The sequence below is a fragment of the Esox lucius genome, chromosome 21 (genome assembly GCF_011004845.1).
Source record: "Esox lucius isolate fEsoLuc1 chromosome 21, fEsoLuc1.pri, whole genome shotgun sequence".
NCBI lineage: Eukaryota > Metazoa > Chordata > Actinopteri > Esociformes > Esocidae > Esox > Esox lucius.
In genome coordinates this window covers 16,781,524-16,808,409 of record NC_047589.1, presented here as the reverse complement: position 1 = coordinate 16,808,409, position 26,886 = coordinate 16,781,524, and the positions used below count along the sequence as shown (strand labels likewise).

Here is a 26,886-nt window from a genome sequence, read left to right as displayed (position 1 = left end):
TCCATCCCATAATGTGCATGGGAACCTCAGTAAACAGGATACTGACGGGTTGGGAATTCCAGCCCACTAGACACGAGACATAAAGCACTTACCTCACTAAACCTCTGGCTAAGCTGGAGCTCAGAAAGCATTAACTCATAGCACTCCAAAACGACCTGGCTGTCTCAGTGTTAACCCAGCACACTGACACGGGGGGCCTATATAAACGCACAGAAGCAGATGCACAAAAACAAGCATACATGCACAAAAGCACGCACAAACGCAAACCGGGCTGACCATGCTGTCATCCGTGACGCTGCGTCAACATGTTCGTTGTGCGTGGGTGGAAATGCCAAGGGTAGAATATCAAGGCTGATTAAGTCTGATTGTAATACGTGTTTGTGGGATAGTCAGGTTGAATCGTACCGACATACTGAAAATGGACAGTATAAAGCAGCGTATACTGGAGGAATATGTAAGATAAATGGAGCACAATGGAACAAGAAAAGCAGAAAAGCAATGCAATGTGCGTGTTTTACAATTTTACTTTTTGCGTGTCTGTGTGTGTGTGTGTGTGTTGTTTGAGTGTTTGTGTGTGTGTGTGTGTGTGTGTTTGTGTGTGTAGCATTAGTTAACATGCAAATTCACTGGCAAATCGTTGCCCATGGCCATGAGACACTGAGTAGTTAATTAAGTTGACATTTTATAGGCTGGCAGTCAGATGTGATCCATTAAGGAGTTTCTCTCTGTTTTTAGAGCTTAAGAGTATTGCTTTCTTGGTGATAGTGAAGGTGAGGGTATGTGTAGTGTTGTTCTGTAGTGGTGACAGTATGGAGGAGACACAGAAAGGGACAGAAGTATGTTCTGTTTGTCCAGAAATCAGGGCTAGAACAGAGTGAGGAGTATTTGCACGGTGTAATTGTGTATTTCGCAGCCAGATGTCAAGCTTTCAGAGATTCCAGATATCTTGAAACAGTTCTGGGGTCTCATTAATCAAGATTGTGTAAGTACCAACTATCCTACATTTTAACTTGGTGTTTAAAATGGTCATACAGGTAGGAAAAAACTATTTATCATACAATCCTAGTTTTACACACAACGGTAGGAGGTTACCATTGATAAATAACTTAGCATCAGCGCGTGTAAATGACCTTGGCTATTTTGCATATCCCCCAAATTGTCCATTGTGATCCTAATTATATCCCTATTGTCTATAAGAGATGGGGCCCAGAAATATATAATCTCACGGTCCAGCAGGTTTATGAATCTGAGCAGAATAATAGCTTACAATAATATGATCCAAAAACAAACAAATGTCACAGGGTTGTTAGTGCCACACAGCCAGCTCAGGAAATGTTACATAATTTCAAGCGATTGATGGCTCCAATTAAGATAAACAGTGCCCTCCAGAATCATTGGAACCCTTGGTAAAGATAAGCAAAAAGGCAATGAAAATATTTGGTCAGCCCTATCTTACACAAAAAAAATCAAGAAATAAAACACTTCATTAAAAATGATAAAAAGACAAATATATAAAAATGTCACTTTTTTGGGGGATACCCTTAATTTAGTACTTTGGGTACTCCTCGCCAAGACAACATCACTGAGTATATTGTATAACCAGGTTCAAAGTTGTTGTCTTGTAACAGGAATCATATTTTTCAAAATAAATTGTGCATTAATTTTCTAAATACATTTTTAAGTTTTTTCTCCATTATGTTTTCAAGTCCCTTTTTCCTTTTTTCCCAGGTGATGAGTATTATATAATTTTTCTGTGTTGCATGTGTGTGTGTGTGTGTGTGTGTAGAGTCAGGGTATAATGTCACCAAACAGCTGAGCAGAATCAGTCTATAAACAGTTTATCCATGAGTGAGGCACACTTTCCCCTCTCTCTTTGGGGTTTTACTTAAGGGTTGTCTTTTGTATTTTTTGGTCTATAGAAGACAGAATGTTGTCATTTTGCGTTCCTTCCCTTTGCTTTTGAGAAGCTTTCAGTTCATATTGTTTACATTTTGTGATGACAGGTCAGGACTCTTGGTCATGCTGCTCCATAATCCTAGTAATCCTAGTGGAATATTGTCACGTCTAAAGTCTACAGTGGTAATTTCAGGGCGGATTGCATGAAATCTCATGCCTTCTGGATTATCTCATACATTTTTGGAAAACCCGTAAGTAATTAGATCGTCACGCATATCATGTTGGAGTTCAGTCATTTTTACTTAGATGGCAAGTGTTTACTTGTCACTTTGAATAGGAGAAATGTAAGTCTTACTGTATTATAGTTCTGCTATCACGTCAATTCTTTGTGTTCAAGTGATGCAAGGATTGCATCACAAAATACAACATAGCCCATGTGAGAGCTTGGGCCATGTCCCTGGTCCCTGCTGTAATAAGACATAGCCCATGTGAGAGCGTGGGCCATGTCCTTGGTCCCTGCTGTAATAAGACATAGCCCATGTGAGAGTGTGGGCCATGTCCCTGGTCCCTGCTGTAATAAGACATAGCCCATGTGAGAGCGTGGGCCATGTCCTTGGTCCCTGCTGTAATAAGACATAGCCCATGTGAGAGCGTGGGCCATTTCCCTGGTCCCTGCTGTAATAAGACATAGCCCATGTGAGAGCGTGGGCCATGTCCCTGGTCCCTGCTGTAATAAGACATAGCCCATGTGAGAGCGTGGGCCATGTCCCTGGTCCCTGCTGTAATAAGACATAGCCCATGTGAGAGCGTGGGCCATGTCCCTGGTCCCTGCTGTAATAAGACATAGCCCATGTGAGAGCGTGGGCCATGTCCCTGGTCCCTGCTGTAATAAGACATAGCCCATGTGAGAGCGTGGGCCATGTCCCTGGTCCCTGCTGTAATAAGACATAGCCCATGTGAGAGCGTGGGCCATGTCCCTGGTCCCTGCTGTAATAAGACATAGCCCATGTGAGAGTGTGGGCCATGTCCCTGGTCCCTGCTGTAATAAGACATAGCCCATGTGAGAGCGTGGGCCATGTCCCTGGTCCCTGCTGTAATTCCTAATTTGCTAGCGGGTCGTTGTCGCTGGATTAATCTGGACTACAGCCCCAGTAGTGGTAGTAATGCAGAGATGAGATTATATCAGGAACAAGGGCAAGAAAGTACCAGCACCAGCCGAGCGATAGCCCATAAAAGCAACACAGAGATCACGGCGGCAACACAGACCCATCCCGTCAGAACTGCTACCCTAAGACATCTACTCCGGAACAGTCGGTGGTCCTCCAGACCAGCATCCTCCCCACTAAGTCACAATACACAGCATGTGTTTAGTGGTGTGTAGCACTCCCTCATTGGCTTCCCTCCGGTCAGCTGCTGTCTGGCCTCAGAGGTATATGTGCTTTGTTGTGTCTCCCTCTTTGAGATCCCATTCTGTGGTGGTCAATCTCTTTAACCAAGAAAGCTTGATGAATCACAGAGAGACAGAGAAAAATAGGACTCAGGTGGACGGCAGGCCATCACTCAACCTTCCGACAGTTATAGCTGTAGTTCAGTGTTTTCACATATACACCTTGTGTAACCTGTGTACATATACAAATGAATCAACAAAGGCTATTACGAAATGTTCTGCCTTCATAAATTAATACATTCATCTGAATATGCAAGCAAGAAATATGAATCAATTGACTGCAAGAAGGGATCTGATAACTGAATCATTGGGATCTGATAATTGAATCATATTTCACATTGGAAAATCAATGATTACGTTATACAAGGCATACTCTGCAATTAGATGATTGTATTGCCATTAAGACAATTTTTTACACAACGTTAGTTTAATCTGACAATGTTTGTTTTTCTAAACCTGAAATATTACATTTTGTCATTGGGGTACAACTAGACGTCTCACACTGGCACCTCAAAAATTCTAATATCTGCAGCAACTGCACTTATTCGGTGGGGAACACCATGTTATTTTCCATTGAAACACCTTAGTGAGTTTTTACGCCTCCCAGAACAGCCTTATCACATACCTCTGGTCCAGCGAGAGGAATATAGTGTGAATAATTTTTTTCATTTACATATTATGTAAATGTTATTTAAAATAATTTGTCACCAGGACAATTGTTGTAGTCTAAACCCCCTCTAACTTTTCATTATCACAAAGAGAAAAAGAGAAAAAGTGACTCCAGTAGTCTTTAACAAAGCCTTCATCTACAGACAGACTCCTAAACCTCTTAAGCTGGTCTTGGTACCCTGTTTACCAAAAACAAACCCCACAGAGGCCCAAGAAAGTTACAAAGTTAGACTCCATCACAGCATGACAAAACAAAAGAGAACTATTTGACAACCTGGAAAGAATAAAACATATAAATTGAGAAATGAGAAGGTAGTACTCCATATTGGAAATGCTATAGGCAGACCTGGCTCTCAAGAGAAGATAATGCCAACACTGACCACAAAAGGAGTTGGAAATGTAGTTTCTATTCTCCAGACAAACGTATGACCACCTTAATGACATGTCTCTAGACCCAGGCAGGATAGAAAGCAATGAGTATGATGGCCATTGTCCCCCACACCATGGTTTAACACCTCCCCTCTGTTATCCCCTTGATATATTATATAGAGGCATCCATAAAAGGACATAAATACAAATAAATAGGTCATACTTAATTTCTTTCTGTTATAAATCCATTGCTGACTTTGTCTATCCTTCTCTATGTAGCCTAGCCCATCTTCGCTTCGGTAAGAAAAGCTGATGGTGATCAAAGGAGGGAAAGGAAAGGTAGAACAGGGTGAGAGGGAGGGAAAGAGACAGACAGAGATAAAATATTCAGAGGTCTATTAGATTCAGTAACACTTGGCTGGTGAAATGTGAATATAGATTGAACACTCCAAATTGATGTAGATTCATCGGTAAGAGTAAACACACAAACATCCACATACATGCCCACAGGAACACACACACACATGCAGACACAGACACACACACACACACACACCCACAATCACACTTAAACATATTTATGGAAATACAAAAGCATCCCTCTGTGTGGCCGCTTGCCCTTCCTTTCCTGTCCTCTCTTTCAATTCTTCTCTCTTTCTTTCTCTCTCCCTCTCTCTCTCTCTGCCTCCCTCTCTCTCTCTCGATATGGTAAAGGGTAGCTGCTAGAGGTCACCATAAGCCTTTAGTCTTCCACGTCTTTCTAGTCTGGCAATCTGTAGACTATCGGGATTAGACACACATATGCAAATAAAAACGCACACTCACATGCACGAATACACGCGCCACAACAGTTGTTCTAATCCTAATCACCATTCACAGTATCCCATTAAACATGCACTAAAATTGCATACAACTTTGTCAAACCTTTGACAGCCATGTAAACACGCTCAGGACAGTAGCTCCCAAATAAAAAAAAAATGCTTATTAGGGAATTAAAGTCACTGGGATTGGTGACAGTTTTAAACAGACAGCAGGTACACAGATACATAGCCCAAAACACCAAGTGAGAGAAACTGCTGTAAGATCTATAATCAGGACACACACACATTGGTTCTGGTTGCCTAAAAGTAATCTAAAGCCAGAATAGACATGCTCTGTTTGCATAGAGCAAGAAGGCCCCCGCTCATTAGGGTTGCCATGAAGGGTTAAACCAGTGCTCTGGAGTAGGAGTATCTCTGGAGTAGCTCTGTCAAACTCAATGTCATGTGTTAAATGTCCAGGGATAGTCTGAACACAAAAAGACTCTGGGTCGCTGTGCCAACCACCTCAAGCCCTGAGAGACCTGAAGGTTATTACAATGAAAAAGGTACAGAATTAATTTTTTAAGTTAGAAGTCCTTATTTTCTACGTCCATTTTTGGAATTTAGCGTAGTATATACCCCATTTATTTTTGAAAAAGGTAATGTATGAATGTGTCATGCTTCTATTCTGTTGACATAACCCTAATAAACTTATTTTTCCCATTTTATGTTGTAGAAAATACACGTGACAAACACTGTATATCCTCAAAAGATGTGCTCTGTGGTGGTAAAGTTTTTTCCGTATTTCAGTTGTACAGTTAAACGAATGCCATTGTAATACAGCCATGCAAACAGCAATTCTAATTCTCATAACATGCAGCCTGTACATTGGTTGGTTAGCAACAAATCAGCAATATCTGAGAAACCACATGCCAGATTTTGATAAAACTTGGTTAATGTTGCCTCTGGCATATTAGCCTAATCGTTCCAAGGGGGAGCTATAGTAATCAACTGTCATTTGTTGGTCTCACATGATATCTCAGTTGGCCTAATGGGGTGTTGCATCATTTGCGGAGGACGTTTACTGCTGACTTTAAAGAAACAGGGTTTCAATTCAATATTGCAGCCAAGACCCCTAGAACACTTCTTTTGACTTTGGCTTTTGACTTTGAGTGGGTCTTTATCACTGCAACTGTACTGGCATTTGGGTGTGGACTTCAGGCAAGGTGCAAATACAGGGGGCCAACTGATTGGTTGACATTTCAAAATGTGTATTTTTACATATAATAGACCCACCCTTTCTTGTCATCAAATCAGCTATATGCACTGAGCATATCTAATGCTTTTAAAGTGCACTGAATGATGAAATATCACTAATGACTCAAGAGAAGCCCAATTATTATTACATTAAGAGACAGACATCAAGACAACAATCCACAGATTCTGACATTATGTTCCTGAAGTTGCTGTCTTTCACGCTAAAACACTCAATAGCCTGCAATTAAGCATTTATAAATGCACATTGTTAACATAAGAAACTGTAGGTTTTAGAGCTGCCTTTTTTGCTGCCTTTCATGTTAGATTAGATTAGATTCAACTTTATTGTCATTGAACAGTACAAGTACAGTACAACGGAATGCAGTTAGCATCTAACCAGAAGTGCAAATAGAGGGCAGAAAATGTACTAAGTATTAACAAGTATAAAGTATATGTATATTACAAGTGGAATGTGCAGATGTGCAATGAAGGCAAATGCAGTACAAATAGCAATATTTAACGTGCAATTACGGCAAATAGAGGAGGGCAGAGATTTACGCTGTCTATTTAGGAATATTCGGTCACTTTTCTGGAGTCCAAAACTAGCCGAATCGTACAGTCTACCTGAATGCAACGTAAGTGGTAATTGCATTTCATAACTCAGCATTGCATCCTTCCATTTCAGAGAGCAGAGCTCATTGCAAAATGGGTAGGTCTCCCCTCTTTCTCCTTATAGTCAGAATCCACCTAGAATATCAATATTTGCGGTAGAGATCCAATCAAATCGTATAGCCTTTTCATTCGGCAAATATACATCTTCAATAGATTGCTCAAATGTATTTCAATTTTTTTTATAATACTACCATTCAAACACTTGGGGTCACAAAGATTAACCAATTTTTTTTGTACATTAAAATAACATCAGATTGATCAGAAATTCAATGTAGACATTGTTAATGTACATTATTATTGTAGCTGGAAACAGCTGATTTTAAATGAAATCTCTCCACATGCGTTCCGAGGCCCGTTATCAGCAACCATCAGTCCTGTGTTCCAATGATACGTTGTCTTTGCTAATCCAATTTCACTGTTTTAAAATGCTAATTGATCATTAGAAAACCTTTTTGCTATTATGTTAGCACCATTCTTGCACCAAATGCAATAAATTATTAGTTCTAAACATGTATTTTTCACCTCTGTGCTTATGGAGCTTTAGATTGTTTCTGGTCACAGCAAGGCTCCGGCGCCACTGAAAAATGAGTGTATATTAATCCTGCTGTAGAGTTAATTGTGGCCAGAAGGCCAAATGAATGACTAAAATGAATGAGTCACACTGGAAAAACTAGCTTGGCTTTTGAGTCATGAAAAATTATGGCTAAAATATAAGAAATTGTTTGTGAACCAAGTCACTGTTCTGGTTTGAAGTCTGTTGAGCTGAAATAATTTTTAAGTGAACTTTGGCAGGCTGCCTACTTTTTAGTAACTTGTCTTCAATATAAATTTAAACAGAAAAAAACAGTTGTGTATTCATTATATTAAATTGTTCAATTTTATAGGTAAAGAACGTCCTAACATCTTTACTATTATGCTCATTATAAAACATTTTGCGCATGCCCAAACGTGTGTACACAATACCCGGCGGTTGTCACGATATAATTCACACTCTGACTCCAGGCGATTGGCCGGTGAGCTGGGAGATATTAATGGACTTATTGGAAGTAGAAGAACATCCATCCGAATGACTGATTTGATTTGGAGTCTATTGACAGAACCATGGCAGTTCACTTTGTCAACAACTCTCTCTCTCTCTTTCTCTACATTCTCTCTCTCACTCACCTTCTCACCCTGTCTCTCTTGCTATCTCGCCCACGCCCTCCCTCCCTCCCTCCCTCACTTGCCTTCTCCTCCCGCACTCTCTCCAATCCCACCATCCAGAGCAACTGTGCCTAAAGGCAGCAAACAGCATATATTATTTAGAACGCAATGTTTTTACTGCTCTCCACACAATGGATTATTTCAGATGTTTCCAGGCAACAGGAGAAAACACATGTACAGCCATGAATTACTTCGGTGCATGACATTCCACTAAAATATGGTCATGTCAGACACTTGTCAGTTGAAGTAAATGTCAACAAAGGTGAATAAACACAGACTAAAACGTCAAACAACTAAAACATAACGACTCTCTGTAAACTGTAAGTTGTCCTAAAAGCATTTAAGGGAAAGGTTAAGGTTAGGGTTATGGCTTTGGGTCGTAGTGTTGTGGTTGACACTAGGCTGCGGGCTGAAGACCAACACAAACATAGACACACCCACACACACACACACACACACACACTTGAGCATTGGCATCAGGTTGTCCCCATAGAGAGGATAATGAGTGTATCACACATACAGATGGGGGGTTTAGTGTTGGGCCAGCATTAATAAAATTACGCTGTGTGTTTGTTTTTCTGGGTCATTTGTTGCATGCAGGGATTAGAGATGGTACTGGAGCGAGAGATGGAGGGGGATGGATGGATGACAATGGCACAGGACATTAAAGCTGAAATGGTGAGACTGTTTTATGAGTCCAATTGCAAAATGATACTAACAGTGTGTTAACCCATTCACCTCCATGTACTGTGTTCAGTATAAAATTGAAAAGAGCAGTTAAATAAATTAGTTTAAATGCATAACATTTGGTGTCGGTTGAAAAATATAGGTTTGTAGCTAAGACACCACTTCAGGTTTTTGATGTCTGCTTTGGTTGAGACATAACAAGCTTGTGAATATTGGGTGGGTGTCATTTTTTGGATAATAAATAATTAAATGGGAATAACTGGTATCAAAAAGGCGGTTGTAAGTAAAAGTCTACAAACCCATTTGACAAACAACACAGTGCTGCTTTCAAATGTAACCTTAAAAAGTGATTAGACTTAATTTCCTACCAAACTACATAACTTGAAACAAAATGTTTAAAGTGAAAGAATAATAAGAACTGTTCTCTTATTTAGGATGTAGTGATTGCATGTAAATCTTCACACATCTGACTTTTTGTTTGGTGAAAAGATATTTGGCATTCTTTTTGTACAAAATTCCGCTGACCTTACACAACTATCAAGAAAGCATGTGCTATCTCTATTGTCACAGCCAAAATTGACTGACCACAATATTCCATATAATTTTTTATTTATTTTTCCACACAAAACATGGTTAGGTTTTCAGAAGACTTACATATTTTTTCAAGATATATTTCTTTTGATCCTTACAGACTTTAACAAACTGTATCAGTCCCTTCCGCTGAAAAGTGTAACTGTTTTTACTGGCATGAATGAAAAAGTGTAAAGACAGACATTTGTGTTAAAATCCACAAAAATAATGGTGTTCATGTAACTGCCTCACCATAAACTGCATCATTGGGGGACCAGGGTTCAAATCCTATTTCCACAGTATCCCAAGGGTCCCTTGGAAGGGCGCGCAATGGGCTTACACCATCCTGGTTGGCTGGGTGAGTAATTTAATATGGTTGCCTTGCCTAATTGCAATCTAGCAACCCTTCAACCACTGACAGGGTCTCCTGTCCTGAGAGTAAGTGAACCGTGGGTGAGATGGTCATGTGTCCCCTTTTTGTCAGGCCTTACAGAGAGATGGTAGGGTGTACAGTATTGCCAATGATCTGGATCACTGATCCGACTACTGTTAGCAGAAATATACTGAGCGACATGTGTTCGCCTCAATCAACCCCGAGGTCTGTCTTCTAAATGCACTCTTCACCAAGAATGCTGCACTAAATGCGACCACAATCAATATTTCTATCATCAGAGATGATCAAAGGTTTTAGGGTGCCATTTCAGAAATACTGAAGTGCCCTTCCAGTCATAAATATAACTGCTAGGAAACAGTTGGTATGGTGAATTGTGTCTTTATTAACAGTGAACGTTATCATTCAAACTGAACAGTTCCTTTTAGCCAATTTGTTCATACGCATTAAAAACACACACTAAAAAACAACCCTAAACACAAGCTTGGTGTATGTTTGTTCCCAGTAGAGAAGCAGCAGAGTAAATGAAAAACGACAAACAGTAGCCAGCCAGACAGATATTATGTGGTGGTGGGCACTAGGGCCTAAGTAATACCATAAATATAAAGTCAGTTGTTCACTTGGCTTGGCCTGTCAGCCTTCTCCCACGGCCAAGGCCCTTGATGTGGCCTGATTGTGTATGATCACTCAGCCACAAAGCTGCGGCCAAATCCATCACAGCTTGGCTTTATGGGCCTTTACTGACAAATGGTCACAAACACATTCGCACACAAAAAATAAATGCGGGTATACACACACATACACACACACACACTCCCGCACGCACACACGCCTGTTTACATTTGTTCTCATCTCATAGCAATATTATTAGAAGTCATCCAAAGGTTAAGTCTCTATTTCACATTTAAAATGAGGAGCAACAGGGTTGAGAGAGCCTCATATGAAGCATAAAGAACCAGAGACACGACACAATGGCAAAAAGTAACTGACGAGACATGCTGTGCATACCAATGTTATTCAATTCTCTAGAGTTTAGAACTAAACAGAGCCCCATAAAGCAGCCATATATTACTATGTCGTACAGATTAATCCAATCCGGTCATTCTGAACTGGTCAGACCCCCAACCCCAATAAGAGTCTATACTGGTGAGCCAAAACAGTATGACCACTCACAGGTGAAGCGAATAACGTTGATCATCTCCTAACAAGGGCACAGTTCATGGTCTGGGTAAATTAGATGGTAAGCGAGCAGTCAGTTCTCGTAGTCAACGTGTGGGATGCAGGAGAAACGAGCAGGAGTAAAGACCTAAGTGACTCTGACAAGGGCCAAATTGTTATGGCCAGATGAGTGGGTCAGAGCATCTGTGAAACAGCAAGGCTTGTGGGGTGCTCCCGGTCAGCAGTGGTGAGTGTCTACTGACAGTGGTCCGAAGGGGGGACAAACCACAAACCGGCAACAGGGTGTTAGGAGATTCGTCGATGTGCAAAGGCAATGAAGGCTATCCCGTGTGGTCCATACTGACAGAAGGTCTACTGTGTTAATGATGGTTACGGGAGGAATGTGTCACAACACCCAGTGCACCGCACCCTGCTCCATGTGGGGCTGCGTAGCCGCAGACGGGTCAGAGTGCCCGTGTGACCACCGTGGAAAGTGCCTTCAAAGGGCACGCGAGTGTTGGAACAGCACCTTGGAGCAGTGGAAGAAGGTTCCCTGGTCACACGAGTCCCATTTTCTTTTACATGACCGTGACGGCCGTACGTGGGTACCGTTTACCTCGGGGAGGGATGACACCAGGATGCACTGTGGGAATACCGCAAGGCGGTGGAGGGGGTGTGGTGCTCTGGGCCTGGAAAACCCTGGGTCCGGGACATTCATGTGGACGTCAGTTTGAAACGTGCCACCCACCTAAACATCGCTGCAGACCATGTGCATCCCTTCATGGCAATGGTGTTCCCTGATGGCACTGGCCTCTTTCAGCAGGATAAAGCGCCCTGCCGCACTGCACACATTGTTCGGGAATGTTTTGAGGAACGTGATGAGGAGTTCAAGGTGCTGCCCTGGCCTCCAAATTCCCCAGATGTCAATCCGATTGAGCATCTGTGGGATGTGCTGGACCAACAAGTATGATCCACGGTGGCTCCACCTGGCAACTTACAAGGACTTGAGGGATCTGCCGCTGATGTCTTTGTGCCAGATACCACAGGACGCCTTCAGGGGTCTTGTAGAGTCCATGCCTCTGCGGGTCAGGACTGTAATTGCGGCACGCGGAGGACCAGCGTTGTCATTCAGAGACCTTGAATGACAACGCTCTCTGAGTCTCTGAATGACAAGGCCTTCGAAAAACGACTTGTAGTCAAAAGTATTTTTACTTGAAGCACTCACTTCAAGTGTGATGGAATGACCCGGGAGAATCCCATCATTGTTTATTGACTGACCACCACAGCTGGTCTGTGATGTGGAACATCTCACGACAACTCTATTAGCCAAGTGCCATTTAAATATCATTACAGTGCCATTTGAGACAACGTCCACACACTTCCCTTTAACCCACCCCTCTTAACCTCCCCCTCTTCACCACCCCCTCTTCACCTCCCCTTTCCTTCTGCAAAATGTTCCCGCAAGTCACCCTCAATAGCCTGTCCATCCAACTGTAGATAACACTGAAGAGCAACTGAGTTATGGCAGACATGAATTATGTGGAGAAAAAAAAAACAATTTATTGTGAGGTTGGTTATCAAAGAGCAAACGTGCCCTGAACGCTTGAGCAACATAGATAGTGACACACACGCACACACACACGCACACAACACACGCACAAACACACGCACAAACACACACACACACACACGATGTGCTGTTCCCTAACAGCACGTGAAGAGGTTGAGGCCCCACCCAGCACTCAGAGATAAACCACAATTCATTTCAGTCTCCTCTATCTTACTGGGGAGAAGAAAGGAAGGCGCAGAGTCTCACAACTTAACCCTGCCATCGTACGCACACACAAAATCAATCAAAAGGCCATCAGACAAACACACACACACACACACACACACACACACATATGTGCACCCATGCACGCACACACACACACACACACACACACGCAATTATTGAAACCTTTAATCTCCTTGGCCGCTGTAGATGAGAGGCTTGTCAAGTGGCCCTTTGCTTTTACTTTCCTTTCAGCTTCCTGTTGGGTGGGACAGAGAGACGGATAGAGCAGGTCTGGCTTCAGTCTATCCAGTGGAGGGGCTCTGAACACCCATACCTCCACTCTGGCTTGTTCCCTGAACACTTCCCCTCTCCTCTGCCCACCAGTGGCAACAACAAGTCCATCAATTATTCCCGAAGAATGAGGGGAACAAAATGGAATGAGAGCCATCAAATATGATGGTCAATAAGAGAGTAATCCAGAGATATAAAGCCATGGCTTGACAAACAGAAATGCACCCGAGTGTTTTCAGGTGCACCCACCATGTCACTGGGTGATTCCTGATGCGTCAGTGTTCGCCTGTTTACCGTGATTTGTGTGTATGGATATCTGTATGTTAGCGTGACTGAGGTAAAGATCTAACGAACCCTGTTGTGCTGTTTGAAATAGATGAATTCAATCCAAGAGAACACACTCCTATTTTTTGTCGATGACATTTTTGTAATTAAGCACGTGCTCCAATTCAGAGAAACCTACAGGGGAAATCAGGATTAACTGCCTTATTTCTAAAACAGTTTGGTTACTGGTCAGAAGATACAGTATAACCACTATGTAAACTGCCACCCCACTAATAAATAATCCCACAAAGGGACAGAGATAAGAGCTGAGAGCAAGAGAAGGTCACCAGTAAAATATGATTATCTTGGTCTGATGCCTTATGTGATAGGCACCATTGAAGTAATGTCTATGGATTAAGTTTGCCCAACCCTGATTTCCACAAAAAAGAGGAACAAAATTATGTGAGTTGAATTTGTAGTGAAATGAAACAGTCAATGGCTCAAAGAATGGATGTCAAACAGGAAGACAAAAAAGAAAGAAAATGTGGTATGATCCGGTGCAGTTGTCTTTTAATACACCATAATGTGTGATTTAACAGACTGCGCCGGTTATGGCAACATAACAAACAGTGTAGGGAGCATGTCTTAATTTGATCACCTGGACGGAAGGACACACTGACACACCTATTTTATCCAAAACTGCATACGTAGTCACTTTATCAATGAGGTGGAGATGACGTTGTGTCAAGCAGCAATTCAAACTTAGCAAATCCTGCTACAAACTAAACAATTTAGGCTACAAGACATCAGTAATAGCCGTTGCTTGCAAATACATTCCAAAAACAACATCAGCGAAGTACAACTCCACTGATAGAACTCCTTTAGAAAGTCAGTTGACTTGTCGACTTCATTTTTAAAAATTTGTTTGAGTGATGTCAGTTGCTCGAAATAACACCTCTTCACACAGTGCACATACATGGCTTCAAGCCAGCCATTCTCAATACTCCAATGCTTTGTTTGTACTAAGATGTCTTTGTCGATCTCTGACATTGTGAAATGACACTATGTTTGAAGCCCAGTCCTCACAGTAGCTTTGGGGTGACTAACAGTGACAATATGGAATCTAAAAAGGGACATTGGAAAGACAGATCCAAGAGATGGTCTGTCCTCAAACATAAGCAGGAGTAGACTTATTCTCCCCAAAGGGTTAGAAGAAGAAAACAGGAAAAAGAAAATTACTCTAATAATAGTCCAGTGTTTCTTGAACATCTTAATCGCTTAGCATGATAAAGCTGTGCTGAAAAAGCTGGACAGTTTAATACAGGACAAAAGAGAGCAGTATTCATGGGTTTGCACCTCTGTCAGTAAGTTGCTTTGTTGCCATTAATTTCAACATTCTGCAGACGCCACAGCTTTATTGATGGTCAAAATGAAAACTGGGGCTAACTACTTTCAACAGAGGCTAATGGCAGTTAAATGCACTATAGGGGCTTAAATATATGAAAACATTTGCTTAAGTGGAAAACATTGCCGTCATCATAATCATCAAATTTACTTTGACAGAAGCCTGTTTTGTCATTAGCTATAGCAAGCAAGTGAAAAATAGACCGAAATGCTAACATTAGCTAGCTCAAAATGTGGAGGGCAATTAATTAAGCTAGATAACCAATCAGTAACTACACAGTGAATGACAACATTAACAGTATGACATGTTTTTTCTAATAATTATTTCCCTTCTTTCGATTTTTTTTTTTTTTTTTAAATAACAGCAATGCACTTTAAACCAATTCTTCATTACATATTGAATAGAATGCTCAATCAAACATCCATCCTGAGACGTGAATACTTTAAAATATACTTCTTTAAACACTGCATATTTCATGTATCAGTGCTAAACAGAATGTCTATCAAATAGTAGTCTGAAGTGAGCCTGTTACCTACAGCTTCATTGTAACTTTACTATATTAAATGAATTGAGTGGGATTGGGGGCTGAGTTCAGCTTCATTGGAGTAGTGATCTGGTTTGTGTCTGTACAGAAAGCCGTAGCAGGAGGTGATGCTGCTTGATAGTGATGCTGTCTGACGGTTGATAGTGATGCGGGCTGATGGTTCATAGTGATGCTGGCCGATGGTTGTGGGCATTGCATATAACCCTAATGTGAAGGGGAACAGCTGTGCTGACGGCTTTGAGTGTTGTTGCTCCGTTTCATTTCGAACTTTTTCCACAGCTAGTTCGACAGTTCCACAGGAGTCTGTACAACAAACTGCCAGCATATGAACTCGATTAAAATCTGTTTCACATTGGCTGCAGATCATTTCCCTACAGTGTTACAGTAAACAAAAGCGAGAACATGCGATGAGCTAAATGCCTTGCCTGCTAGCTTCAAGTCATTTTTGAGATCACCTACTGTTTCAGATGACTTTGAGATCTGACGTTCTCTGATCTGAGTGAAACATTACAATAGTTAAAATTGGCATGACAGCGGGGCCTGTTGGAATGCCAGGGCACATCCTCAGAGAATGTGCAGACTACCTGGCAGGTATCGTAACAAACATCTCCAACCTCTTACTGACTCCATAACAGGACACGGCATCCAGCCTCCCCACATCTACCGTGCAGTCATTGCTTTGAGACAAGGTCATTATTGAAAAGAATGATTTGGGGAAAATTAAATGTCACACAAGCACACACATACACACACACACTGACATATAGTGGCAGACGCTCGGTTTATCTCTGTATCCAACTCACTCCTCCAAAGTTTACATCAGGGTCTGTGACTACCGTATGGCGTGGCAATGCGGGCACCTTGGAAGTATACACTTTGTGTCGACTATTGATGTGTAAGGGCATTAGAACAAAGATACACTTCATTGAAAACAACAGGGCATTAATAATATACATGATGTTCTGAAAGGACGTAAACCCCTTCACTTTCTCCTCAAATACAGGGGGGTCAATAAAGCAAACCTGATCCAGACAGCACAAGGCCTCAGACTGGGGTAAAGATTAATCTTTCAGCATGAAAACGACCTGAAGCACGCAACCAAACAAACACGTCCGTGAATGTCCTCGAGAGGCTTCGCAAAAGCCTAGACTTGAATCCTCTTTAGGGAGACCTGAAAATCCCAGTTCATCAAAGCTCATGATCCAACCTGACAGATCTTGAGGGTATCTATCTAAGATTGGGATAAACTGCCCAAATCAAGGTGTGCAAAGCAGGCAAAGGCACACTGTACAGAAGAAGACTTGAAGCTGTGATTGCTGCCAAAGGCTCTTCTACAAAGTACTGTGTAAAGGGTCTGAATACTCATGAACATGATCTATTTTGATCAATTCATTTCCTATAAATTGGCACACATTTCCCAAAACAGGATAATGCTTTGTTGTTCTGGGACATTGTGAGTAGATTAATTGCAAATATATTTATTTGATCAAATATTAACAAAGTCTATAATACAGCAAAATATATGGAAAAACTGAAGGGGTCTGAATACTATCTGAAGGATCTGTAAAAAAATAGCTTGATGATTACTGGCTGTAGGTGCATGCAGGATTTCCTACAGTCTTAATTGTTGTTTTTACAGAGTCAAAGAAAACAGATTTTTGCAATCATTTTCAAAATCGCTTTACTGGAGAGTTCAGAAACGGGCAAATCTTTGACAGCTTTTGAGCCCAGGGGGGGGGGGACTCCAGTGACAATGCATACATAATGGTAGTTGTGTTAAATGAAACACCGAGACCAGACTGGCCAGAGCACTGACACCGAACCACAATCTATCTATCTCCTTGACTATTACTTTTGTCTCCATTCTCTCTCGGAAGGAATGGTTTCTTTGTGACTGTGAAGTTCCAAATATGTGTGACACAGAGTCCATCCCCTATGTCCTGACATGCCTGAACCTTTGGGTGTTGCTATTTTCCACACAGCTAGCACCCCCAACCCCACAGCCACAGACCTTGAGAGCTTCATATAACACCCCGCCCCCATAAAACTCTCCTCCACCCGCTAGCCAGGTCCAAATCTGTTTATAGCCAACTCGTATGATCACTGACATTGTGTGTCATGACTATGCCAATAGGAATTGGCACACAAACAGATGTTGAACCAGGCTACGGCTGCCCAACCGATAGCCCCAAATACACCCGCCTAGCACCCGGAGTACCAAGGAGAGACACAGACATCCACAGAGGATGAGAAAGCTCCAAAGTGTTTATGTTTCACTGTCGGACATCTGGCAGTGTAGGACAAACATGTGGCTAATGCACTTCCTCTGTTTGGTTTCTGTGGTGGATCAGGGATAGCTTTGTCTCTACCTACTCCCTATTCCAGAGAGAAAGAGACAATGAAAGATGAAGAATGTGTATCAAGATCTCAACACAAACACACACACACACACACACACACGCTTCCTAGCTATATATCTAGGGACACCAAAGTTGACAGTCTTTAAAAGGTCCTATCCTTTCCCTAGCCTTAACCCTAACCTTAACCTAGCCCTTTTACCAAACCCTAAACCAGGTAACAGGTAATGCCTCACCCAGATTCTAACCATATAATTTGCCCTAAACCTAACACGCCAAAAATCTTTTGCAAAATGGGGACAGAATGTTACACTGATGTAATCATGGTTTGGTGACATATTTGTCCCCATAATATAGAAATATTGGAAAGGCACACACACACACACACACAGCTACAGTTGATTTAATAATGGACCAGAGCCAGCCATTAAAATGACTATATCAACCAGTTCTCTGTTTGCTCCTGACTGTGTAAATAAACGTGGATTTCAGAGAACCATACTGCTGCTGTACAGCTCCTCCTATCTGCCAAGCACTGACATCTGAAATGAAGGCTAACAATAGGATAAACAAAATGAGCATTTGCATTTAATAAATAATGGATTTTATAAAAAGAAAAGCCAGAAGACTTACTAGAATACCACAACTAATACAAATATACAGTAGAGATGGAATAATGCCTATGAATGGGAACTCTTTTAAATTTTTATTATAATCATTGTGTCATGGCAGTGGTGATAATAGCAGTAATATACATGCTCACGGAGAGGATTGATAAGAAGCTGAGTGCCCCAGATAGGAACCCAGTAACTGATCAAGTCCTGGTCTTTGACCTACCTTTGTGACGTCTTCTTGTATTTCCTTCTGTGGGAGAAAAACAAAAACAGCATTCATGTTTATTGTTCTGTAAATCAAATAAATCCATCCAAAATATAAGTCCATATGCAGCCATTGATCTGGTGTCATTGTTTTGGATACACCCTGATAAAGACCTCACTAGTCAAATGGCACCATATGGTTACATCTGGGTGCCACATGAAACAAGGCGCCATTGGGCCACACTATTCCCTGGTTCTTTCAAACTCTCTGTCAATCTTTAAAACTTTGTGTATGTTCAGATTAAGTTGGTAAGTTATTATGTTACTATAGTAGACGACTCCTTTAATCCAAGCCTTCCTGCTTTCTAAACAGTCCACAGTGTTGTTGGTTTATCTTTGGGACTGAATTATTATTCGTACTGATAGAGAAAGGAAAATATGCAGTTAAAAAATGTCAATCATAATTTGCTGTTTGATTGGTAGATAATCATTGTTGAATGGATTTTTTTTCTTCCCACAAGCACTTAGACATTTAAAAGGGTGACTGTTGGCTGAAATATTCCTCATTAACATATTCAACTGTTTTAAATTCAACTGAAAAAAAAAGAAATATCACTGAAAGACTTATCAGGGTTGTTTCTTTTCTTTGAAATGAGCTTTGGCTCAACACAATGTGAGAAAATCTCAGGAGAGTATCAATCCCAAATTGGAACACCTGCTGATCGAGAAGAAAATGGACAGTACAGATCAGCTCTTTGAAATCCAGTGACTCATGCGTTATGATGACGTGTGTGTGTGTGTGTGTGTGCATGCGTGCGAGTGAGAGTGTGGCGATACGCCCATCAGCTCTGATTTAGTATTATGGGTGTCTGATTAGACCTGTTTCTTTCTTCATCAGAGTAAGGACTGATTGGATGAAGCTACTTCTGACTGCATGTTGAACCAAAATCAGTTTCTCCATGTCTCTGCCTTCTCTCTGTTTATATCTCAGTTTCTTTCATCTCTCTGTCCTCTCCCAGTTAGGAAGTATCACCATGAATAAATATGGCTGTGGATAAATATGACTATGGATGCCATGAGCTGAAAACCCCAGTGGGATGGTCTGGTTCAGCTAGATGGTTACAAAATTAATTATATTTATTTGCACCAGACATTGTTAGTTTGTGTGGACTGGGTCATGTTCAGTTTATTTTCCACCATTTCTGGTCTTGGCCCAAGACACAATAAGCTGTTAGGCTCTGACCTGAGAGGTTTACTGGCTAAAACACGAACAATGCTTGCAAAGATTCAATCAACACGCCATTATCTTTTCCTCCATGCACACACAAATAACCACAATATAGCCTCCATATGACCTCTACATGACCTCCATACGACCTCTATATAACCACCGTAACACATTTTACAATGTCTCCACCGACCATTTACGAGCCCATCTGGATCATGGTGATAATCCACGTGCCAAAACATCTCCCCTAAAACCAATTACAGAATAATTAGCCCTAAACTTTAACGTCTGCATGTCTGTGGGACATCGCCCGGGCAGACTCAGATCGCTAAACACCATCCAGGGCACTGTAAAGCCTCCGTAATGGCAATGAGAGAGAAGCTTTATTGGTAATATAAACACTGAACCACGTTCCCCTTTCCCCTCCTCATCCCCAGGCCACTTGCCTCAACAAATGTAAGAAAGCCAAGCAATCGGGAGGGAAAGAGGAGAGAGAGAGCAGAGGGTAAGACGGGCAGAAAGAGAGCGAGAGAGGGGGAGATATTGACAGATAGGAGGAGAGAGGAAGACGGAGAGAGAGAACGAGCGAGAGGAGGAGGAGGAGGGGGTCGCAGGCTCACAATGACGTGAAAGCGGTGTCAATTAACGTCAACTGAGGAATGAGGACCAGATCAGACGAGGCGCGGCGTCCCTGAGATTAGCACCGGGACAAATGACGGTTCTCCAGGCCAACTGGCACTCTGTCATGGTGGTGGTTGTAGGATAAAGTTTCCTGTTGGAATTCTACTCGTAGGTTCTGTGTTCAGGCCTGAAGCCAGATATCAACAGTCAGATTTAGGATCAGGTCTCCTCCTGCCTCGTAACCATAATCGTACGTAAACTGATCCTAAATCTGCTCTCCTACTCTAAAATACTTAATACAGACAGCCCCTGATATAGTTATTCTATATTGAGGGTCTCTTGGGATGATGTTGTCACTCATAATGACAGAAGATTAGGCAACACTGACGGACGTCAAGGACTAAAGCCTGAGCAGCAGAATCACAGCTGAAACTGTCCGTACTTCTCTGCGATAACAGAAAACACTCAGAGAGTCTCGTCTACTGACTTGAAGACACTAATATACCGTGCATTATAAATGTAGACACATGCAACTTTGTTGAATCCACTATATAAAAAAATAAACGGGACAGCTCGCAATGTTGCACTACTCAGCTCTCCGGACGTGAGAGACGAGTACATTTTGACAGGGAGTTAGACATAAATCTGCTATTGCTCTTCTTCAACCATTTATTGTGGTGGAGCTCTCTCTTATTCCTTTTGCTTCTAAAATTTTACATTAAGAAAACAACACCTTGTGTATTATCTCTCACTTATTTCTATCTGTGAAGCTATTACAAAGAAAAAGAAAATAGTCAGATCGCAGTACCGGAAATGATTTGGCTATATGATTAGTGTTGGTTATATGTGTGTTGTTTCTGTTGGCTGTCTGTTGACTTCCTGGCTATTTTTGAGTCTGCTGACTGACTGGTTTTTTGTGTGCCTGCTGACTGTTCCTGCTATGACTATGTCTCACTTCTGGTTGCATCACTGTCTATGTCTGTTCACTGCCTAGCTATCTTTGTGTCTGTTCAATTTCTGGCTGTATTTTTGTTTGTTTCCTGCCTGACTGCATAACCTGTCAGAGTTCCTGAACGCAGGCACATTTTTGCAACATTAACCTGAATCCACTTTATATCTGACTAATTTCATAATGCAAATCTTATTAAATATATCCTCTGGCAATATGAAAAACAAATCCTCTGGCAAAACGAAAAACAAAGTGCAACCAATTAAAACAAATATATACACTACCATTCAAAAGTTTGGGGTCACTTAGAAATGCAATTGTTTTCGAAAGATATAGATAACATTAAATTGCTGGCCTTCTAGGCAGAGTTGCAAAGAAAAGGCCATATCTCAGACTGGCCAATAAAAAGAAGAGGAAGATTGGAAAGAAAGTGTTATGAGCAGACAAATCACCATCAGTCAAGCATGGTAGGGGCAATGCGATGGTCAGGGGGTGCTTTGGTGGTGGGAAAGTGGGAGATTTGTACAGGGAAACAGGATCTTGAAGAAGGAAGACTATCACTCATTTTGCAATGCCATGCCATAACTTGTGGGTGGCACTTGATTGGAACCAATTTCCTCCTACAACAGGCCAATGCACAACCCAAAGCACAGCTCCAAACTATGTAAGAACTATTTAGGGAAGAAGCAATCAGCTGTTATTCTGTCCATAATGGAGTGGCCAGCACAGTCACCGGATCTCAACCCTATTGAGTTGCTGTGGGAGCAGCTTGACTGTATGGTACGTAAGCCAACTTGTGGGAGGTGCTTCAGTATGCAGGGGGTGAAATCTCTTCAGATTACATCAACAAATTGACAACTAGAATGTCAATGGTCTGCAAGACTTTAATTGAGGCAAATGGAGGATTCTTGAAATTATTATTTCAATTAAAAAAATATTATTTCAATTAAAAATCATTTTTTCAAACCTTGTTAATGACTATATTTTTTATTCATCTTGTTATATTTCCTATTCAAACTTATTTCATGTTTCAGGACATTTCTAAGTGACCCCAAACTTTTGAACCATAGTGTATTTATTGTAAAATGTATAATAATAATTTATATGAATATTATCATAATTACTTTCTTCTAAATTTATAATGCATTAGTAAAAATATGTATTCTAAGACTTTTGGTGAAACTGTTGAATAACCAATTCCCTTTAAACATGCTCTTTAAGACTTGTTGATAGAGGTTGTACAGGAATTCAAACCAGAACAGTAGTTTTACCTTTCCAGGTTTTTGAGAATGGGATTTAAACATTTGCAAAATTGACAGAATTGGTAGGCTGCAGTGAACTCAGAGTCAAGCATGAACAGAGCAAAATACAGTACGTACTCGTCCTACACTCATTTGTAGAGAGAGAAATAAACAAACATTTGCTAACACAACAATAAACCATGGGAGTACAACAAGATAATGGACAAAGGTTTACTTACAGTCCTCTCAGCCTCAGCCATATCTTCTCAATCTGGTCCGGTTGCAGAAACTTCAGAGAGTTACTCTCAAAATCCTCTATCTCCTTGGTTGGCGATTCCATGTCAAAGAAATCAACCAGGCAGAATGACATGAAAGTTTACAGTCCACTCCGTTAGGGCAGAGACAGCCCACCGTAGCAGCGTGATTGGAGGGTGGAAAAGTGAAAGTTTGTTTCAGAGCGTTTGCGTTGTCCCTACCGTTTTCCCTCGTCCCTTATTCCCTCCCCATCCCTAGCCCATCTCTGTCAACAGTGTGACAGCTGGAGTTTGTCCTTCATCCTTTTTTTGCCCTCCTCATCCTCCTGTCCTGCTCTGTCGAAATAATTCTGCTCGGGATGGCTGGGGGTAGGAGTGCAGCTGTGTCAGGAGAGCTGGGGCTAGCTGTGGAGCGCTCTGCTCTGCTCCAGTAACCGACAGCTTCTCTTCTTTCAGGTGATCACTGAGCGCGCGTGGCTCAGCAAGAGGGGAAAGGGTTGAGGCGTGCTGGTGTGGGGAGGAGGGGGGAGGGGGGGCTTCCACAGCCATGCTCCGCCCCTTTAAGGGGAGACGGGGAGAAGAGAAGGAGGATGGGAGGGAGCAGGAGGAAGGATTACCGGGCTTCCGTTATGCATGCAGAGCATCAGAGAGCCACTGCTACTGCTAACACACTATATTTATATTGGAGTTTGAGCTGAGAAATACTAAGTGAGTTTGAGAGAGTGAAAGACTGAGACAGACAGTGGATGTTGAGGTAATGATTGTAGGTGCTTCAGCTGATGAATAGGAGGGACAGAGTGTGCTGTTGAGTTGCTTCTTTTTCATTGCCTCTCTATACACTAAAACAAAATAAAGATCACCCACACAAAGGTTTCAAAAGGATGAGCTACTTCAAGTTGTTGGATTATTAGCTTTGTACACTTTGACAAAAACCTGTGGTTACAGTATGAATGGTAGGAAAAAATTGAATGATATTGGTTATATTTACAATGTTGTTTGTGCTTGACTGATTTGCCTTTTCTAATGGCAGCGGGTTCAAAATGCACCTTGCTGTATTTTGGCTACAACATATGAGAGTTTATTATGCAAATTCTTTGTGAGTGATTTGAGGGAGATATCTGTCTAATGTGGAAGAAGATCACAATGAACAGGAGATTAGGAATTGCAGCTCTGTATCCACAAATGTTGTATGCTGGGCACAGTCTGTCTTCTCTCGACAGCCAGGTTGCCTCTCAATGCAAGGCTATGCTCACTGAAAGTACTTGGCCAAGGTCTTGCTTAACCCCCTGAAGTCATGATCACTTCTCTTGTACATAGGTCTGTCTGTGCGGATGATTTACTAGGATACTAGTAAAAAACATTTGCATTACAGAAACACATTGCATTACAGGGGTTACATTATCATGTTACAAATTGAGATTCAAAGGATTCATTTGTAAGATGTATCTTACAAGAAACAGAACCGGTTTTCATTATCTGAATTGGTGAAAGATAGAGCTGCTAATGTTGGTTATAATATTAGGTTAGGCTCCCTGTCCTAATGATTATGCTTAACCGTAGCAGTCTCTGATTGTGCACTTGTGTACATTTCAATGTGTGCTTGGTTCTACAAGTATGAGGATTAATGCATTGGTTTCTTGTGTGCAGATGGCAGTGAGGGGTTTAAAGAGCATCAAATTGAGGTAGCTAGCATGATTTTGGCATGTTATTACATGATTGCCTGAAGGTATTACTTCATTTAAATTCAAGTTGTCACAGCATTGGTTAATATGCTTACAGTTTTACCGTATATTACATTTCAGAATGATTACATTTGGAAAAGTCATTTTATTGACCAGTATTATAACTTCTATTGTTTGTTTACTTCAAATGATTTGTTGTTATTATTTAATTGCAATGACTGTGAGAAAGGTTTAATAAAAAAGTGGTGAAAAACGGATTAAGGGCCAACAGGTATTCCCCCACATTTCAGCGAAACAAGATAGCAGCGCAGCTGCCTGTAATGATTAGGTTCAAACAGGAAATATAACAGTCTTCCCATAATAAGTGGAATCAAAGATCAGATTACAGTAGACTAAGCTGGGAGTAGAACAGGGGATGGACACGGCCCAGGGATAGAAAGTCAGAAAGCTAGTGGGGACACGTCAGGCTTAGGGCTAAGTGTCACACAACCCAGTGCGCTAAACGCTTATTTCTGGCAGGCCAATGCTGGGACGGTCAAAGGGTTGGAGCTCCAGCAACCCTAGGGCTCTAGCTGTGCATGTTCCTGTGGTCTGGGCTTCATGGACGTGCCGCTAAATAATACAGAATGTCATCCACAGCTGATAAATGATGAATCACTTCAGAAATGTGCAAACGTAAAGGAAACAAGGTCCTCATTTTTCAAATATGGACAGGTATTTTCTAGCATTCGCGTCATGTGTGGTATGATCGCAAATGTGGAGCTCATTCTGATTCAACATCATAGCTGCCTTCTAAAATGAAATCGAACCCCTGTAGACATTCGATCTTCAAACCCAGAGACAGATTTGAAATAGAATCTTAAATTCGAGGTCAGAACAATTTCCAAGATCATGCATCATATTGATGTAAGCCTCATCTCTTTGTCTCCCCTGACATGGAAAGTTACTTTATAAATATAATCCGTTATCATTACTAATTGCCTGTCTAAAATTGCATAAACATAACTTTAGGATTCCCAAAACCCCCAAACAGTTACTTTCCTATTACTGTCATCTATAGACTAAGCCCGTAATTTTGGCATTAAATAAATTACGTTAGATCTTTTGAGCTCTGTATTTACTTCATGTAATTTATGTATTTTGGTTTTGGTTATTTTTCAATAATTAAATAACAAATTAAACCAACATCGGTTCAATTATTTGTAATCCATTTAGTTTTTTATAAAATAATCAAATAATTAACAAGATCCTTTATAGAACGAACAAACTGGGATGCTGGGCTTTAGGGAGAAGTACTTTCATTAATACTTAATTTAGTTCAGTCCTGAAAACTTGTTAAATAAGAAATCAGAGTGAAAAATGTGTCACTGTCCAAACACTTTCAGACTTTACTATATTTGTCTTTTGTACAAAAACGGTTTAACCTCAAAATGATTAAACCTGACAGCTCTAATGTAGCAATTGAGCAGTTAGCTACTAGCTAGTCTGTAACCATTGGCAATCTACCTACTACCAGCCTTGATGATAGAAGAGGGGAGAACAGTAATAAGATCACATGGTTGTCAGGTTTTGGCTGTCTGGCTGCTTCTATGACTAAAGACGAGGAATGTCATGAATTAAATATTAAAGTCATTAATTAAAAACACTAACACTAACCCAAATCCTGGTTTTGACTGTCTGGCTGCTAATATTACTAGAAATGATGAATGACATTAATTAAATATAAAAGTCATCAAATAAAAACTAAGTAAAATAACTGAAATGTATCATTAATGTCACTAAACTATGGCTAAGCGATAAGCACTCTGCAGTAACGGGCACAACCAACCCAAGCAAATCATTTAATGCATTTACTTTTTTCAGCTCTGCAAAAATAGGCCGTAAATTGACCACATACAACTGCCATGATGACGAAACCAGTACTTTCATGATCCTGAGAATATCCCTGTTCTGTTGCAGTGGCACAATAATTCCTCACATAAGAGTCATGGACATACCACCATTATAAGTATAATGCTATGGAATCATCAAAAACTATGTAGAGCAAAAAGAGGGGATTGTACTGAGGGCACTAGAACCACCATGAGCCTTTAGAGAGGATGTCCTTTAGGCAGCCATCATCTAACCTATGATCATGCACTGTCACATCATTACATTCAAGTCAGTAAGAACACAATCCATATGGAGCAAATTGAGTTGAGAAATCAGCAGTCTGATTCATATCATTAGTTTGAGTTACATCGTGGTTTCGGTAGCCTGTCACCCACGCACTACGTGACTGCTATTGTCTTTACCTCCAAGTGTTCATTCAAGTTGGGCGTAATAACTTTTCATTC

General features: G+C 41.1%; 1 protein-coding gene across 6 annotated transcripts in view; it reads right to left on the bottom strand.

The window, feature by feature from the left end:
• The window catches only part of pde1ca (phosphodiesterase 1C, calmodulin-dependent a), a 114,371-nt gene that overhangs the window by 55,564 nt on the left and 31,921 nt on the right, over positions 1–26,886 (bottom strand). For 2 of the 6 annotated variants that reach the window (XM_010899026.4, XM_010899025.4), the window contains exons 1-2: positions 22,854–23,336; positions 18,595–18,621 (exon numbers count right to left, since the gene is read on the bottom strand). The exons of the other annotated variants lie outside the window; for them this stretch is intronic. In XM_010899026.4, the coding sequence (XP_010897328.1) occupies positions 18,595–18,621; positions 22,854–22,984 (158 nt within the window). In that variant the 5' untranslated portion in view covers positions 22,985–23,336. Of the gene's footprint in view, positions 1–18,594; positions 18,622–22,853; positions 23,337–26,886 lie in introns of those variants that run through there. 6 annotated transcript variants of the gene reach the window in all.